General features: G+C 46.3%; 1 protein-coding gene across 1 annotated transcript in view; it reads right to left on the bottom strand.

Moving 5' to 3' along the window:
• Window positions 1-3,273, bottom strand: part of WNT5B (Wnt family member 5B) — a 100,826-nt gene extending 97,553 nt beyond the window's left edge. Inside the window, exon 1 of the mRNA XM_044281380.1 lies at window positions 2,944-3,273. Coding sequence (XP_044137315.1) covers window positions 2,944-2,949 — 6 coding nt within the window. The 5' untranslated portion in view covers window positions 2,950-3,273. The remainder of the gene's footprint in view (window positions 1-2,943) is intronic.
• Between the last annotated feature and the right edge of the window lie 12,805 nt (window positions 3,274-16,078).

Here is a 16,078-nt window from a genome sequence, read left to right as displayed (position 1 = left end):
CTGTAATATAAGGGAAGAGGCTAACCGCCATTCCCTGTACATCATGGCTCTTGTAAATCAGATATCACTTTCCTATAAGGGACCCCCCCCCCCCTCCACGCTCATTATCACCTGGGACCAGGCACAGATATGGATTCCAGGGCCACGCGTTAATACATAACGTCTGACAGATCTGTATGACGGGAGCACGTGTACACCCACTCAGCTCTGCTGTGCCATGCCAATAAACTACTACATTATATAAATTGACCCATAATGCAAATTACAAACCAGAGCAAATGTGGCGCAGTAAAAGTACTGCGACCTGCATTTGAATGACTGGATGAAAATTACTCATTGGTTCTCAGCTCCGTCTTCTTGTCTTTTGAAACGCCACCTCATGTCACAGTCCAAGATTTTCTGGATTAACGGATGCCAGATGAAAGGCATTTCTCTGCCACTCGTTGTTTGCAGTGTAGCTATAACCACGTTCATGAGTACATTTCGCAGTTTATAGAATTGAATCTGTTAGATGCATTCACAATTCTGCAGCTTCAGAGCTGAAATCTCCCAGCATTCCCTGCTTGGTCAGCTTGCTCTGTGGCTTTGCATTCTGGGAAGCGATATCTTTATTACCAAGAATTACCCACCCCCACCACTTCAGCATTATTATAGGTGCTCAGCTAAACTGTCTGACAACAAGCTTGCTGACTGTTTCCAATAACCACAGCTCTTTCCAATATGAAGACACAATCCACACTGACCTGAGATATAAAATGTATATAATGCAAAGTTACTAAATCCTCCAGTAACAAAGGGAAGCCTGACAACTGTGGATGACCAGCTATGAACTGACAACCCCACGAACAGAGATTGTAACACCTCTTAAAAGGTCAGTCTAGTTTTCTGTAAAGAAATTGTGTAATGGAAAGTTCTATTGCTTAGTAAAAGACAATCCTAATATTTCTCACAGCTGAGGGTTTGTTACAATGGCATCCGGTCTAGACAATCTTCTGTGAGCTAAACACATCAGCAGCACAATTCTCTTTCCTGTCCTGATCATTTCTTTGCTACAATGTATCAGTGCAGTTAAAATGTTTCAGACTGTTTAGCGCAGAGGATTCTCTACACTGGATAGAATTGTAACAAAACCTCTGCTGTGATAAGTATTAGGTCTGTACAGGTTTTCAGCCTCTGGATGTAAAGGAGTGTTTTGTTTTTGGCAGAAACGGCAAGTTCAATAAAAGTGAATTTTCACCGGATCTACATGTACTATATTTTCCATCATATTAAGAGAAGCGGTTTTCCTCTCCCCGCCGCTTCCTGAGCTCAGGATTAAACGGTTCAAGTCATTATAAATGACAGCAAGTGCGTCCTCCAGAAGGCGGCTGGGCTGGTGTCATCATCTGTGTGAAAATCGGTCACCAAAAAATCCTAGCTTCACTTTCTTCTGTCAAATTCTTAAATTTCCCAGCTATCAGTAAAAACCAACATAGCCGCCATTACAGCTTACCCCCCAGGTTTGCCAGACTTTTGAATTACAAATCTGCCAGGTTGTCACATAGTGATATCAGGGGCAGGGGATGCGCTTTTAACCGAATAAGCAGATTTTCCATTCAGGAGGCTAGGAAAGTTGATGAGCTGGACATTTGTTGTTACCCAGCTTTCCCAGAAACAGATAGAGAATTGGAATAGAACTTGACAGAATCTGTCACCACAAATGCCCCCTGGATGTGGGAGCTGAGTAGAGTCCTAGGGGCCCCTGGTTGTTAGTGATACAGTGTATCCTACGGCAAACTTAGGGTTCCCCAAAAAAAGGCTCAGACATGTAGGGTCAGCTGCATACCCCCACTTATTTTACCGCCAGCTCACACCAGGGGGATATATAAGAACAGGGCACAGATCTTGGGGTACAGACCACACAGCAGAGGTGTAGGGCGCAGATAGGGGGATACAGACCACACAGCATAGGGGTAGGTAAGAACAAGGCGCAGATCTTGGGGTACAGACCACACACCAGGAGGATATATAAGAACAGGGCACAGATCTGGGGAATACAGACCACACAGCAGAATAGTAGGTAAGAACAGGGCGCAGATCTGGGAGATACAGACCACACACCAGGGGAGTAGGTAAGAACAGGGCACAGATATCTGGGTACAGACCACACACCAGGGGGATATATAAGAACAGGGAGCAGATATGGGTGATCATACCTACTCATTTGCTGTGTGGTATGTAACAGGGCGCAGATATCAGGATACAGACCACATAGCAAAGTAGGTAAGAACAGGGCACAGATCTGGGGAATACAGACCACACAGCAGAGGAGTAGGTAAGAAAAGGGCACAGATATGGGGGTACAGACCACACACCAGGGGGATTTATAAGAACAGGGTGCAGACCTTGGGGATACAGACCACAGAGCAGAGGAGTAGGTAAGAACAGGGCACAGCTATCAGGGTACAGACCACACAGCTGAGAAGTAGGTAAGAACAGGGCACAGCTATCAAGGTACAGACAACACAGCAGAGAAGTAGGTAAGAACAGGGCACAGATCTGGGGAATACAGACCACACACCACCAAAGGGGGTACAGGGCACACATTATTGAGGCAGAGTATGGCATAAGGGGGGTACACAGCACAAAGAGGGAGTAAGAATGCACATAGTGGAGAGTGGTGCAGACATCATCCCAACGGGGGAGATACAGATCGGTGAGCCATGTTCCAGATCCTGGGCATCTCCTAATATTTGGGGTGGCTCATATGATGGCACTAGGGGCACTGTGCTCTTGTACGGGGATAATCAGTGAAGGCAGACAGATGGGGCTCAGGATGCTCCACTTTGGGGCCCCATGACTGGGGGAGACAGAGCTGAAGAGGTTTGCGGGGTCGTGTAATGGGTATCAGCACATGTTGGGGACAGGGCGGAAATTTAGGTGGAAAGCAGTGGAGTCACTTACCTGCATGCCCAGGGGGTCACCTGCTCGGGTAATAATCCGGGCTCCCCTCTCCCGGGGGTGCAGTGTAATAAAATGCCCCCACCTCACTGGGTGCCAATCCCGGGACAAGTGAAGGGACACTTCCCACAGATAAATCCTGTAATGAGTTCTGTCACTTGGGTGTCTTGTGTCACCCGCGGGTCACCGGCCAGCAGATGTCATGCTCAGTCCCACACTGAGTGCTATGGATACAGTGCACTCTCAGAGCCCCCTGCCCGTGTGGCCCCTGGTTACGGCTGTGCACAGTCCGGTGCGTGGAGCGGTGTTGTAGCAGCTCACTCCAAAGATGAGAACTTGTCTCACTACGAGCAGTAACTCCGTGGCCACGCCCTTCGGGATATACCCTCCTATGGCCAGATGACACGCCCCCGCAGCTCTGAAGCCGCGCCCACATCGCATAGCCCCGCCCCCTTCAGGATAGCCGCCAGGACTGTGTGAGACCGGGCAGTGAGGTAAAACTGTGATGGAAGTGTTCGTGAGGCGCGAGGTGAGATGTGTGACGTCACTAAGGTGTGAGCAACGTGACACTAGTGAGCCTTGGATGATATAATTAGAGATGAGTGAATTTCACAAAAAGATTCGCTTCAATCCGAATTTAATCGCGGCAAATTGCGTTAAATATTGGCTATTTCCGGGCTGCAGAGAGCCTTTATAGGGGTGTAGAACACTGTGCCTTGTAGTAACACGCATAGGGTGTCTGCTGGGGTAGTGAAACAATACAGTGGCGCCAATATAGGCAGACCACGCCGTTGCTATAGGGCCCGTGGCCCTATATGCGTCGCAGCGGCACTTGTGTCTGAGCCATTGGCTAACCACTGACCTGAAGGAGCGACACTCCGGGCTGCATTTGTGCTGCCTGCCTGAAGTTAGCCACTGTCAGTGCAGTGGCAGACCCCCTTCCCGGACTGAAGGACCGCTCCTGACCGGAACTGGGGCCGGTCTATATGTTTGGTTCATCATGTAGTATGCATCAAGGTCTCATAGGGAGGAGGGAGCATGGGACGTGGAGAGGGGGTTCTCATAAAGGACAGTGTGCTTTTCTCCTACTTCCCCATACACTGGGCATTTTGGGGGGCATTAGGTGGGCTCATATATATGAACAGATGGTAATAGCAGCTGACATACACTATGTGCAGAATTATTAGGCAAATTAGTATTTTGACCACATCATCCTCTTTATGCATGTTGTCTTACTCCAAGCTGTATAGGCTCGAAAGCCTACTACCAATTAAGCATATTAGGTGATGTGCATCTCTGTAATGAGAAGGGGTGTGGTCTAATGACATCAACACCCTATATCAGGTGTGCATAATTATTAGGCAACTTCCTTTCCTTTGGCAAAATGGGTCAAAAGAAGGACTTGACAGGCTCAGAAAAGTCAAAAATAGTGAGATATCTTGCAGAGGGATGCAGCACTCTTAAAATTGCAAAGCTTCTGAAGCGTGATCATCGAACAATCAAGCGTTTCATTCAAAATAGTCAACAGGGTCGCAAGAAGCGTGTGGAAAAACCAAGGCGCAAAATAACTGCCCATGAACTGAGAAAAGTCAAGCGTGCAGCTGCCAAGATGCCACTTGCCACCAGTTTGGCCATATTTCAGAGCTGCAACATCACTGGAGTGCCCAAAAGCACAAGGTGTGCAATACTCAGAGACATGGCCAAGGTAAGAAAGGCTGAAAGACGACCACCACTGAACAAGACACACAAGCTGAAACGTCAAGACTGGGCCAAGAAATATCTCAAGACTGATTTTTCTAAGGTTTTATGGACTGATGAAATGAGAGTGAGTCTTGATGGGCCAGATGGCTGGATTGGTAAAGGGCAGAGAGCTCCAGTCCGACTCAGACGCCAGCAAGGTGGAGGTGGAGTACTGGTTTGGGCTGGTATCATCAAAGATGAGCTTGTGGGGCCTTTTTGGGTTGAGGATGGAGTCAAGCTCAACTCCCAGTCCTACTGCCAGTTTCTGGAAGACACCTTCTTCAAGCAGTGGTACAGGAAGAAGTCTGCAAGGTAAGAAAAACATGATTTTCATGCAGGACAATGCTCCATCACACACGTCCAAGTACTCCACAACGTGGCTGGCAAGAAAGGGTATAAAAGAAGAAAATCTAATGACATGGCCTCCTTGTTCACCTGACCTGAACCCCATTGAGAACCTGTGGTCCATCATCAAATGTGAGATTTACAAGGAGGGAAAACAGTACACCTCTCTGAGCAGTGTCTGGGAGGCTGTGGTTGCTGCTGCACGCAATGTTGATGGTGAACAGATCAAAACACTGACAGAATCCATGGATGGCAGGCTTTTGAGTGTCCTTGCAAAGAAAAGTGGCTATATTGGTCACTGATTTGTTTTTGTTTTGTTTTTGAATGTCAGAAATGTATATTTGTGAATGTTGAGATGTTATATTGGTTTCACTGGTAAAAATAAATAATTGAAATGGGTATATATTTGTTTTTTGTTAAGTTGCCTAATAATTATGTACAGTAATAGTCACCTGCACACACAGATATCCCCCTAAAATAGCTAAAACTAAAAAGAAACTAAAAACTACTTCCAAAAATATTCAGCTTTGATATTAATGAGTTTTTTGGGTTCATTGAGAACATGGTTGTTGTTCAATAATAAAATTAATCCTCAAAAATACAACTTGCCTAATAATTCTGCACTCCCTGTATATAATTATACACAGGAGATGCCCAGGTTACACAAGCATGGCCCATATCACTATATACAATAATATGTATACGGTATAACATCTTCTTGTATATAGTGATATGGAGCATGGTGGTATAACATGGGGATCTGCTGTTTATAATTATATATGTACATATTGTAACGTATATGGTATAAGTCACACATCTTCTGGTATATTATATACCAGAAGATGTATAACTTATACCAGCTGTACATACACTCACCTAAAGAATTATTAGGAACACCATACTAATACGGTGTTGGACCCCCTTTTGCCTTCAGAACTGCCTTAATTCTATGTGGCATTGATTCAACAAGGTGCTGATAGCATTCTTTAGAAATGTTGGCCCATATTGATAGGATAGCATCCTGCAGTTGATGGAGATTTGAGGGATGCACATCCAGGGCACGAAGCTCCCGTTCCACCACATCCCAAAGATGCTCTATTGGGTTGAGATCTGGTGACTGTGGGGCCATTTTAGTACAGTGAACTCATTGTCATGTTCAAGAAACCAATTTGAAATGATTCGAGCTTTGTGACATGGTGCATTATCCTGCTAGAAGTAACCATCAGAGGATGGGTACATGGTGGTCATGAAGGGATGGACATGGTCAGAAACAATGCTCAGGTAGCCCGTGGCATTTAAACGATGGCCAATTGGCACTAAGGGGCCTAAAGTGTGCCCAGAAAACATCCCCCACACCATTACACCACCACCACCAGCCTGCACAGTGGTAACAAGGCACGATGGATACATGTTCTCATTCTGTTTACGCCAAATACGGACTCTACCATTTGAATGTCTCAACAGAAATCGAGACTCATCAGACCAGGCAACATTTTTCCAGTCTTCAACAGTCCAATTTTGGTGAGCTTGTGCAAATTGTAGCCTCTTTTTCCTATTTGTAGTGGAGATGAGTGGTACCCAGTGGGGTCTTCTGCTGTTGTAGCCCATCCGCCTCAAGGTTGTGCGTGTTGTGGCTTCACAAATGCTTTGCTGCATACCTCGGTTGTAACGAGTGGTTATTTCAGTCAACGTTGCTCCTCTATCAGCTTGAATCAGTCGGCCCATTCTCCTCTGACCTCTAGCATCAACAAGGCATTTTTTTCGCCCACAGGACTGCCGCATACTGGATGTTTTTCAGAAACGTTCTTGTTTTGCAGAAGGAAGTGACGTCACTGCTTTAACTCTTTATTCTCTGGAGCTGTGTGTAAGCTTGTACCCCCTGTGGCCTGCGTGCTAAACGTGGGGCACAGGGATGGGCCAAGGGTTGGCTAGTGGGCGAAGTTAGGGGGCCTAATTCAGATTCTTGCTATGGGGCCCAATGATTTCTATGTACGCCCCTGAAACAATACTGTAAGTCAGTATGACATGCAGATGACAGGCGCCGCTGTTAGAATCACTGCACACCTCACTTATTTGGGCAGTCACGGGGCCAAAACTGACCAAATAACTCAAGTATGAACTCAGCCTTACAGGTCAATGTTAGCGTCAAGAAGAAGCGCACTCCTTTTACACCGTTGCCAGCTGATTCCACATAGATGTTTCACACCCAGCGCCGTACATGTACAGCGCAACCGGACGTTACTAAATTGGGTGGGTGCAGGAGCTGTATGCGCCGACATCGGTGAAAAAAAGAAAAGTAGACATATTTGGTATCGCCACGTCCGTATCAACCGGCTCTATAAAAATATCACATGACCTAACCCCTCAGGTGAACACTGTAAAAATAGTACCAATCTAACCGTCACCTTATCCCGCAAAAAAATGAGCCCCTACCTAGGACATTCGCCCAAAAAATAAAAAAACTATGGCTCAGACTATGGAGACACTAAAACATGATTTTTTTTGTTTAAAAAAATGATATTATTGTGTTAAATGGATTTTTTTTTTTAAAGTAGACATATTAGGTATCGCCATGTCCATAACAACCTGCTCTAAAAATATACCACATGACCTAACCCCTCAGGTGAACACTATAAAAAAGATAAAATAAAAACGGTATAAAAAAATCTATTTTTTGTCACTTTGCAATGGGGAGGAGACATCAGCTTCTATAGTGGGCGTCCCTTCTCCCTGCGCTGCGATTGGACAGCGCTACAGCCAGGGAGAAGGAACGCCCACTAGAGAAGCTGATGTCTCCTCCCCATTGCTCCGATAGTAATTAGCATATGGAGCAGGAGACAGTAATGGGGGGACAGCGGGCGAACGGAGCGGCGCTCAGGAATAATAGTAAGTGCAGGGAAATCTCTGGGCACTGCTCTGTGTAGCCTAATACTTAACTAAGTCCAGACCCATATAAGGTCATCTTTAACACATAATACAGGAGGCATGTTCTGGCAGCAGAATCGCACAGCCGGCACCCTGCCTCTGACAGGGAGCTGCGATCAGCGGCAGTTAACACGTTAACACCTTAGGTGCGGCACCTGAGGGGTTAGCTGCCGCTGATCTGCTGCCAGTACCCGCCTCCTGTATTAAGAGTTAATTATCATTGGTGGTGCAGTGCTCCCTCTCCCCCACCCACCCCATTCAAATCATTGGTGGCGCAGTGCGCTCAACCCCCTAGTATTAAAATCCCGGCTCTATAAAAATACCACATGACCTAACCCCTCAGGTGAACACCGTAAAAATAAAAAAATAAAAACTGTGTCCTAATTGCCATTTTTTTTTATACCAAGAAATCAAAAAGTCATACGCACCTCAAAATAGTACTAATCAAACTGTTATCTCATCTCGCAAAAAATAAGCCCCTACCTAAGACAATCGCCCAGAAAATAAAAAAATAGGGCTCTCCGAATATGGAGAAACTGAAACATGATATTTTTTTATTCAAAAATGCTGTTATTGTGTAAAACATAAATAAATAAAAAAGTATACATATTAGGTATCGCCACGTCCGTAACAACCTGCTGTATAACAATATCACATGAACTAACCCCTCAGATGAACACCGTAAAAAAATAAAAATAAAAACGGTGTAGAAAGAGCCATTTTTTGTCACCTTACATCACAAAAAGTGTAATAGCAAGCGATTAAAAAATCATACGCACCCCAAAATCATACAAATCAAACCGTCATCTCATCCTGCAAAAAATGAGACCCTACTTAAGACAATCGCCCAAAAAATAAAAATAAACTATGGCTCTCAGAATATGATTATTTTTTTATTCAAAAATTCTGTTATTGTGTAAAACATAAATAAATAAAAAAAGTATACATATTAGGTATCTCCACGTCCTTAAGAACCTGCTGTATAAAAATATCACTAATCCCTCAGGTAAACACCTTACATCACATAAAGTCATACATACCGTAAAATAGTACCAATCAAACCGTCATCTCATACCGAAAAAAAAATGAGCCTCTACATAAGACAGTCGCCCAAAAAAATAAAATAATATGGCTTTCAGAATATGGAGACACTAAAAAATATGTTTTTCAGAAATGCTTTATTATGTAAAACTGAAACAAACAACAACAAAAAAAAAATCATATTTGGTATTGTCACGTCCGTAACAACCTGCTCTATAAAAAATACCACATGATCTAACCTGTCAGATGAACATTGTAAATAACAAAAAATATAAACTGTACCAAAACAGCTATTTTTTGTTACCTTGCCTCACAAAAAGTATAATATAGAGCAACCAAAAATCATATGTACCCTAAAATAGTACCAAGAAAACTGCCACCTTATCCTGGTGTCATGGGGTCTTTTTTGGAGTTTCTACTCTAGGGGTGCATCAGGAGGTCTTCAAATGTGACATGGCAGCTTAAAATTATCCCAGTGAAATCTGTCTTCCAAAAGCCATATGGTGTTCCTTTCCTTCTGCGTAATGCCGTGTGCCCGTACAGCAGTTTACGACTACATATGGGGTGTATCTGTAAACTACAGAATCAGGGCAATAAATATTGAGTTTTGTTTGGTTGTTACCTTTGCTTTGTTACTGGAAAAAATTGATTAAAATGGAAAATCTGCCAAAAAAGTGAAATTCTGAAATGTCATCTCCATTTTCCTTTAATTCTTGTGGAACACCTAAACGGTTAACAAAGTTTGTAAAATCAGTTTTGAATACCTTGAGGGGCATAGTTTCTAAAATGGGGTCACTTTTTTGGAGTTTTTACTCTAGGGGTGCATCAGGGGGTCTTCAAAAGTGACATGGCAGCTTAAAATTATCCCAGTGAAATCTGCTTTCCAAAAACCATATGGTGTTCCTTTCCTTCTGTGCAATGCCATGTGCCCGTACAGCAGTTTACGACCACATATGGGGTGTTTCTGTAAACTACAGTATCAGGGCAATAAATATTGAGTTTTCTTTGGCTGTTAACCCTTGCTTTGTTAGTGGAAAAAAATTGATTAAAATGCTAAATCAACCCAAAAAGTTAAATTCTGAAATTTCATCTCCATTTTCCATGAATTCTTGTGCAACACCTAAAGGGTTAACAAAGTTTGTAAAATATGTTTTGAATACCTTGAAGTATTGAAGTGTAATTTAAAAAATTGGGTCATTTTTGGGTGGTTTCTATTATGTAAGCCTCAAAATTTCAAGATTTGCTTCTAAACTTCTAAGCCTTCTAACATCCCCAAAAAATAAAATGGCATTTACAAAATGATCCAAATATAAATTAGACATTTAAGTAATGTAAAATAATAACTATTTTGGAGTTATTACTGTCTGTTATAAAAGTAGAGAAATTTTAATTTGGAAATTTTTTAAAAATTTTGGGTACATTTTTTATTTTGTTATAAAAGAAAATGAAATAATTTGACTCAATTTTACCACTGTCATGAATTACAATATGTGACGAGAAAACACTCTTAGAATGACCTGGATAAGTAAAAGCGTTTTAAAGTTATTACCACATAAAGTCAAACATGTCAGATGTGCTAAAAATGGCCTGGGCAGAAAGGTGAAAATGGCTTGATTCGGAAAGGGTTAAACGCTTATACAAGTAGAGCCCCCGACAGAGTGGTGAGGGTGTCAGCAGTAAATTTGTGATGACTTCACTGATTATTTTGCCCTTCCTCTGATCCGTCATAACAATAACCCCCAAAAAATGGATCCTGTTTATGGAGCATGTGCCTTGACTCGGTCAGCATTTGTGCAGTAATCCATCAGTATTGCTAAAGCCCCAAAAAAACAGGATTGGATCCAAAACAGAGATGACACGTGAATGGAATATTTGCATGTCTTCTGTGATTTGTACCCCCTCCTGCTTTTGGCTACCAAATCATAACTGATGGGACCATACAGGCCTTACAGCTGCTACACAGACAGGATCCGTTGTGCATCTAATTTTTCCTTCCTTCTGACAGATCAGAAGAAGGGTCAAATAAATGATGATGTCACCCAGGACGAAAGGCAAAATAGTGGCCCAGTCATGAAGTGGGGAGGGTGGGAACAGCATGAGAAGTCCACAGAGTGGCCCTATGACATAGTGGTGAGGTGGAAGGAACATGAGGAGACCACAGAGTGGCTCAATGACAGGGTCTGGAGATTGAAGCAGTATGAGGAGGCCACTGAGTGGCACAATGACAGAGTCTGGAATTGGCCGCAGTATGAGGAGGCCACCGAGTGGCACAATAACACACAGTCTAGAGGTGGCGGCAGCAGCATCAGGAGAAGGCCACTGAGTGGCACAATGACAGAGTCTGGAGTTGGCAGCATCAGGAGAAGGCCACCGAGTGGCACAATGACAGAGTCTGGAGTTGGCAGCAGTATGAGGAGGCCACTGAGTGGCACAATGACAGAGTCTGGAGGTGGCAGCAGTATGAGGAGGCCACCGAGTGGCACAATGACAGAATCTGGAGGTGATGGCAGCATCAAGAGGAGGCCACAGAGTGGCACAATGCCAGAGTCTGGAGGTGGCAGCAGTATAAGGAGGCCACTGAGTGGCACAATGAGAGAGTCTGGAGGTGGCGGCAGCTGCAGCATCAGGAGAAGGCCACTGAGTGGCACAATGACAGAGTCTTGAGTTAGGGGCATCAGTAGAAGTCCACCGAGTTGCACAATGACAGAGTCTGGAGTTGGCATCAGTATAAGGAGGCCACCGAGTGGAACAATGACAGAGTCTGGAGATGGCGGCAGTATGAGGAGGCCACCAAGTGGCACAATGACAGAGTCTGGAGTTGGCAGCATCAGGAGAAGGCCACCGAGTGGCACAATGACAGAGTCTGGAGTTGGCAGCAGTATGAGGAGGCCACTGAGTGGCACAATGACAGAGTCTGGAGGTGGCAGCAGTATGAGGAGGCCACCGAGTGGCACAATGACAGAATCTGGAGGTGACGGCAGCATCAAGAGGAGGCCACAGAGTGGCACAATGCCAGAGTCTGGAGGTGGCAGCAGTATAAGGAGGCCACTGAGTGGCACAATGAGAGAGTCTGGAGGTGGCGGCAGCTGCAGCATCAGGAGAAGGCCACTGAGTGGCACAATGACAGAGTCTTGAGTTAGGGGCATCAGTAGAAGTCCACCCAGTGGCAAAATGACAGAGTCTGGAGTTGGCATCAGTATAAGGAGGCCACCGAGTGGAACAATGACAGAGTCTGGAGATGGCGGCAGTATGAGGAGGCCACCAAGTGGCACAATGACAGAGTCTGGAGTTGGCATCAGTATTATGAGGCCACCGAGTGGAACAATGACAGAGTCTGGAGGTGGCAGCATTATGAGGAGGCCACCGAGTAGAGTGGCACAATGACAGAGTCTGAAGGTGGCGTCAGCAGCATCAGGAGAAAGGCCACTGAGTGTCACAATGACAGAGTCTTGAGTTAGGGGCATCAGTAGAAGTCCACCGAGTGGCAAAATGACAGAGTCTGGAGTTGGCATCAGTATAAGGAGGCCACCGAGTGGAACAATGACAGAGTCTGGAGATGGCGGCAGTATGAGGAGGCCACCAAGTGGCACAATGACAGACTCTTGAAGTGGCAGCAGTATGAGGAGGCCACTGAGTGGCACAATGACAGAGTCTGGAGGTGGCAGCAGTATGAGGAGGCCACCGAGTAGAGTGGCACAATGACAGAGTCTGAAGGTGGCGTCAGCAGCATCAGGAGAAAGGCCATTGAGTGTCACAATGACAGAATCTGGAGGTGGCGGCAGTATGAAGAGGCCACCGAGTGGCACAATGACAGAGTCTGGAGGTGGCAGCAGTATGAGGAGGCCACTGAGTGTCACAATGACAAATTCTGGAGGTGGCGACAGCTGCAGCATCAGGAGAAGGCCACCAAGTGGCACAATGACAGTCTTGAGTTAGGGGCACCATGAGAAGTCCACCGAGTGGCACAATAACAGAGTCTGGAGTTGGCATCAGTATGAGGAGGCCACGAAGTGGCACAATGACAGAGTCTGGAGTTGGCAGCAGTATGAGAAGGCCACTGAGTGGCACAATGACAGAGTCTGGAGGTGGCGGCAGTATGAGGAGGCCACCGAGTGGCACAATGACTAAGTCTGGAGGTGGCGGTAGCATGAGGAGACCACAGAACGGCTCAATGACAGAGTCTGGAGGTGACGGCAGCAGCATCAGAAGGAGGCCACAGAGTGGCACAATGACTAAGGGTGGAGGTGGCGGCAACAGCAAGAGGAGACCACAGAGCGGCACAATGACAGAGTGTGGAGATGGCAGCAGAATCAGGAGGCCACAGAGTGGCACAACAACAGAGTGTGGAGGTGGCAGCAGCATGAGTAGGCCACAGAGTGGCACAATGACAGAGTGTGGAGGTGGTAACAGCATGAGGAGACCACAGAGTGGCACAATGACAGAGTCTGGAGGTGGCAACAGCAGCAGCATCAAGAGGACGCCACAGAGTGGCACAATGACCGAGTCTGGAGGTGGTGACAGCAGCAGCATCAGGAGGATACCACAGAGTGGCAAGGTGACATAGTGTGGATATGGAGGCAGCAGCAGCATCAGGATACTGCAGAGTGGTAAGGTGACATAGTGTGGAGATGGCAGCAGCATCAGGATACCACAGAGTGGCAAGGTGACATAGTGTGGATATGAATCACCAAAAAATGAAACTGACTTTCGTATATATATGAAAATCCAAAAGACTTTATTATAAATATATATGAACAATACATACATGCATGATAAAACAAGGCAGGACACACAGATGAGGAGCAGGACCCAAGGAGATGCCAGGAGATCAGTGCACGAAAATAACAACAGGGAAAAAAGAATGCTAGCTAAAAAAGCATACCTCAAAACAGCATGACAGCAACTGCCCCAAACAAAGTGCAAAGGAGGCAATTATAGAGATTGAGGTTAAAGTACAAGGACAAGATTAAACATACCCTGAGTGGTGTAAAGATCTCTCGGCCGACTCCTGACCCAACGCCGTTTCGCCAGTAAACCTGGCTTCTTCCAGGGATATGGCAGCAGCATCAGGATACCACAGAGTGGCAAGGTGACATAGTGTGGAGATGGCAGCAGTAGCATCAGGATACCACAGAGTGGCAAGGTGACAGTGTAGAAATGGCAGCAGCAGCATCAGGAGACCACAGAGTGTGAAGGTGACATAGTGTGGAGATGGCAGTAGCAGCATCAGGAGACCACGAAGTGACCCGGTGACTGAGTGGGGCGGTGGGTGCCAAAATTAGTACCCGCTGATGAAGGTGGGTGAAAGAAGGAGCACTTGGCATCAGATGTGTGGCATCAGGCGGGTGGCAGCTTTAGAGTAGTAGCTGAGGCAGGTAGCCAGAAGAAACCGGTCTCTTTTTTCAAGGTTTGGTGAGGCGGCATAGATGATCTAATCAGATGCATCAGGCATTGGTGGGTGGAAATCCTGGCTGATCCACGCCTGATTCATCTTGATAAAGGTCAGTCTCTCCACATTTTGGGTGGACAGGCGAGTTCTCCTTGGGGTAAATATGGCCCCCGCCGCACTAAACACCCGCTCTGATGCCACACTACTGGCTGGGCAGGACAACATTTCCAGGGCAAACTCTGCTAGTTGTGGCCACAAATCCAGTTTGGCTGGCCAGTAGTCCAGCAGATCTTCAATGTGGGTTGGCAGGGTGCTGTCCAAGTATGCCACCACCTGCTGGTTCAGGTCCTGCTCCAGGTCTACCTGCTGCTGCTGGTGAGAAGTTTCCTAACTATGTGGGTGAAGAAAGCTACTCATAAGCAACTGTAGACTCAGGCTGCTGCTGATGGAGCTAGTACTGCTCCTGCCACCCCACCCCTCCCCAGCAGTCATGGCAGTGGAACGTGAGTGCAGAGGACCCCCCAGTGAGACCTGAGAGAGGATGGACGATGGTGCAGATAGGCAGAGGCCAACTGACTACATAGGATGTAGTAGTTCAGTTTGTCCTCCCTCTCAGTGGGTGTAAAAAAGGCCCCCATTTTGGACCGGTAGCGAGGGTCCAACAAGGTGGCGAGCCAGAAGTCATCCCTCTGCCGAATAGTGACAATTCGACTACCACTACGCAAGCAAGTGAGCACGCATCAGGCCATTTGTGCAATTGACTCGGAGGGGCTCCCTGCCTCCATCTCCACTGCATAGTGCCACGGTGTGTCTAGGTCCTCTATCTCGTCTTCCTCATCGCCCTGTAGCTCCTCTGGCTGCTCCTGCTTCTCCTCTCCTGTCACCTGAGTAGAAAACCACCCATTTTGCTACACATTGCCTGTGCTCCAATGTCCTCCTTCCCCCTCTTGCAGTTCAGCCCCCTCAGGGCTCATGTGGCCGTGAGATCTAGGCTCCAAGTCTCCAGTGCCCTGACCAGCTATTGTTACCACCATCTGTTCCAGGACATGGAGCAGTGGAATGACGTCGTTTATACCGTAGTCCTGGTGACTGACAAATAACGTGGCATCCTCGAAGGGCCTGAGCAAATGGCAGGTGTCACACATGAGCTGCCACTGGTTGACATCGAAGTTACACAGGGGAGTACTCCTATCTGCTTGCATCATCAAGAAATCGGTGATGGCCTTTCTCTGTTCGTATTGTCGGTCCAACATATGGAGGGTGGAATTCCAACGTTTGGAAACGTCGCATATCAGCCTATATTGGGGGATGCCATTCTGCCGCTGGAGCTCAAGGAGCGTGTGCTTTTCGGTGTACGAGTGGCTGAAGTGCATGCAAAGTTTTCTGGTCATTTTTAGGATGTCTTGCAGATGCGTGGAAGACTTCAGGAACCGCTTGACAACCAGATTGAACACGTGTGCCATGCAGGGCGCATGGCTCAGCCTTCCTTGACGCAGCGCCGACACCATGTTCTTCCCGTTGACGGTCACCATGGTTTCTGATTTTGAGTTGTGGAGAAAGCCAGGATTCGATTTCTTGAATCACACGGAGCAGTTCCTCCCCTATGTGACTTCGTTCCCAAAGGCAAACCAGGTGCAGAACAGCGTGACACCGCCGTGCCCTGCACATGTGGAATGCTGGAGGGGCACTGTGACTTGT

The sequence above is a fragment of the Bufo gargarizans genome, chromosome 2 (genome assembly GCF_014858855.1).
Source record: "Bufo gargarizans isolate SCDJY-AF-19 chromosome 2, ASM1485885v1, whole genome shotgun sequence".
Classification (NCBI taxonomy): domain Eukaryota; kingdom Metazoa; phylum Chordata; class Amphibia; order Anura; family Bufonidae; genus Bufo; species Bufo gargarizans.
Note: the sequence above shows the minus strand (reverse complement) of the source record. Positions and strands in the feature narration are given on the sequence as shown.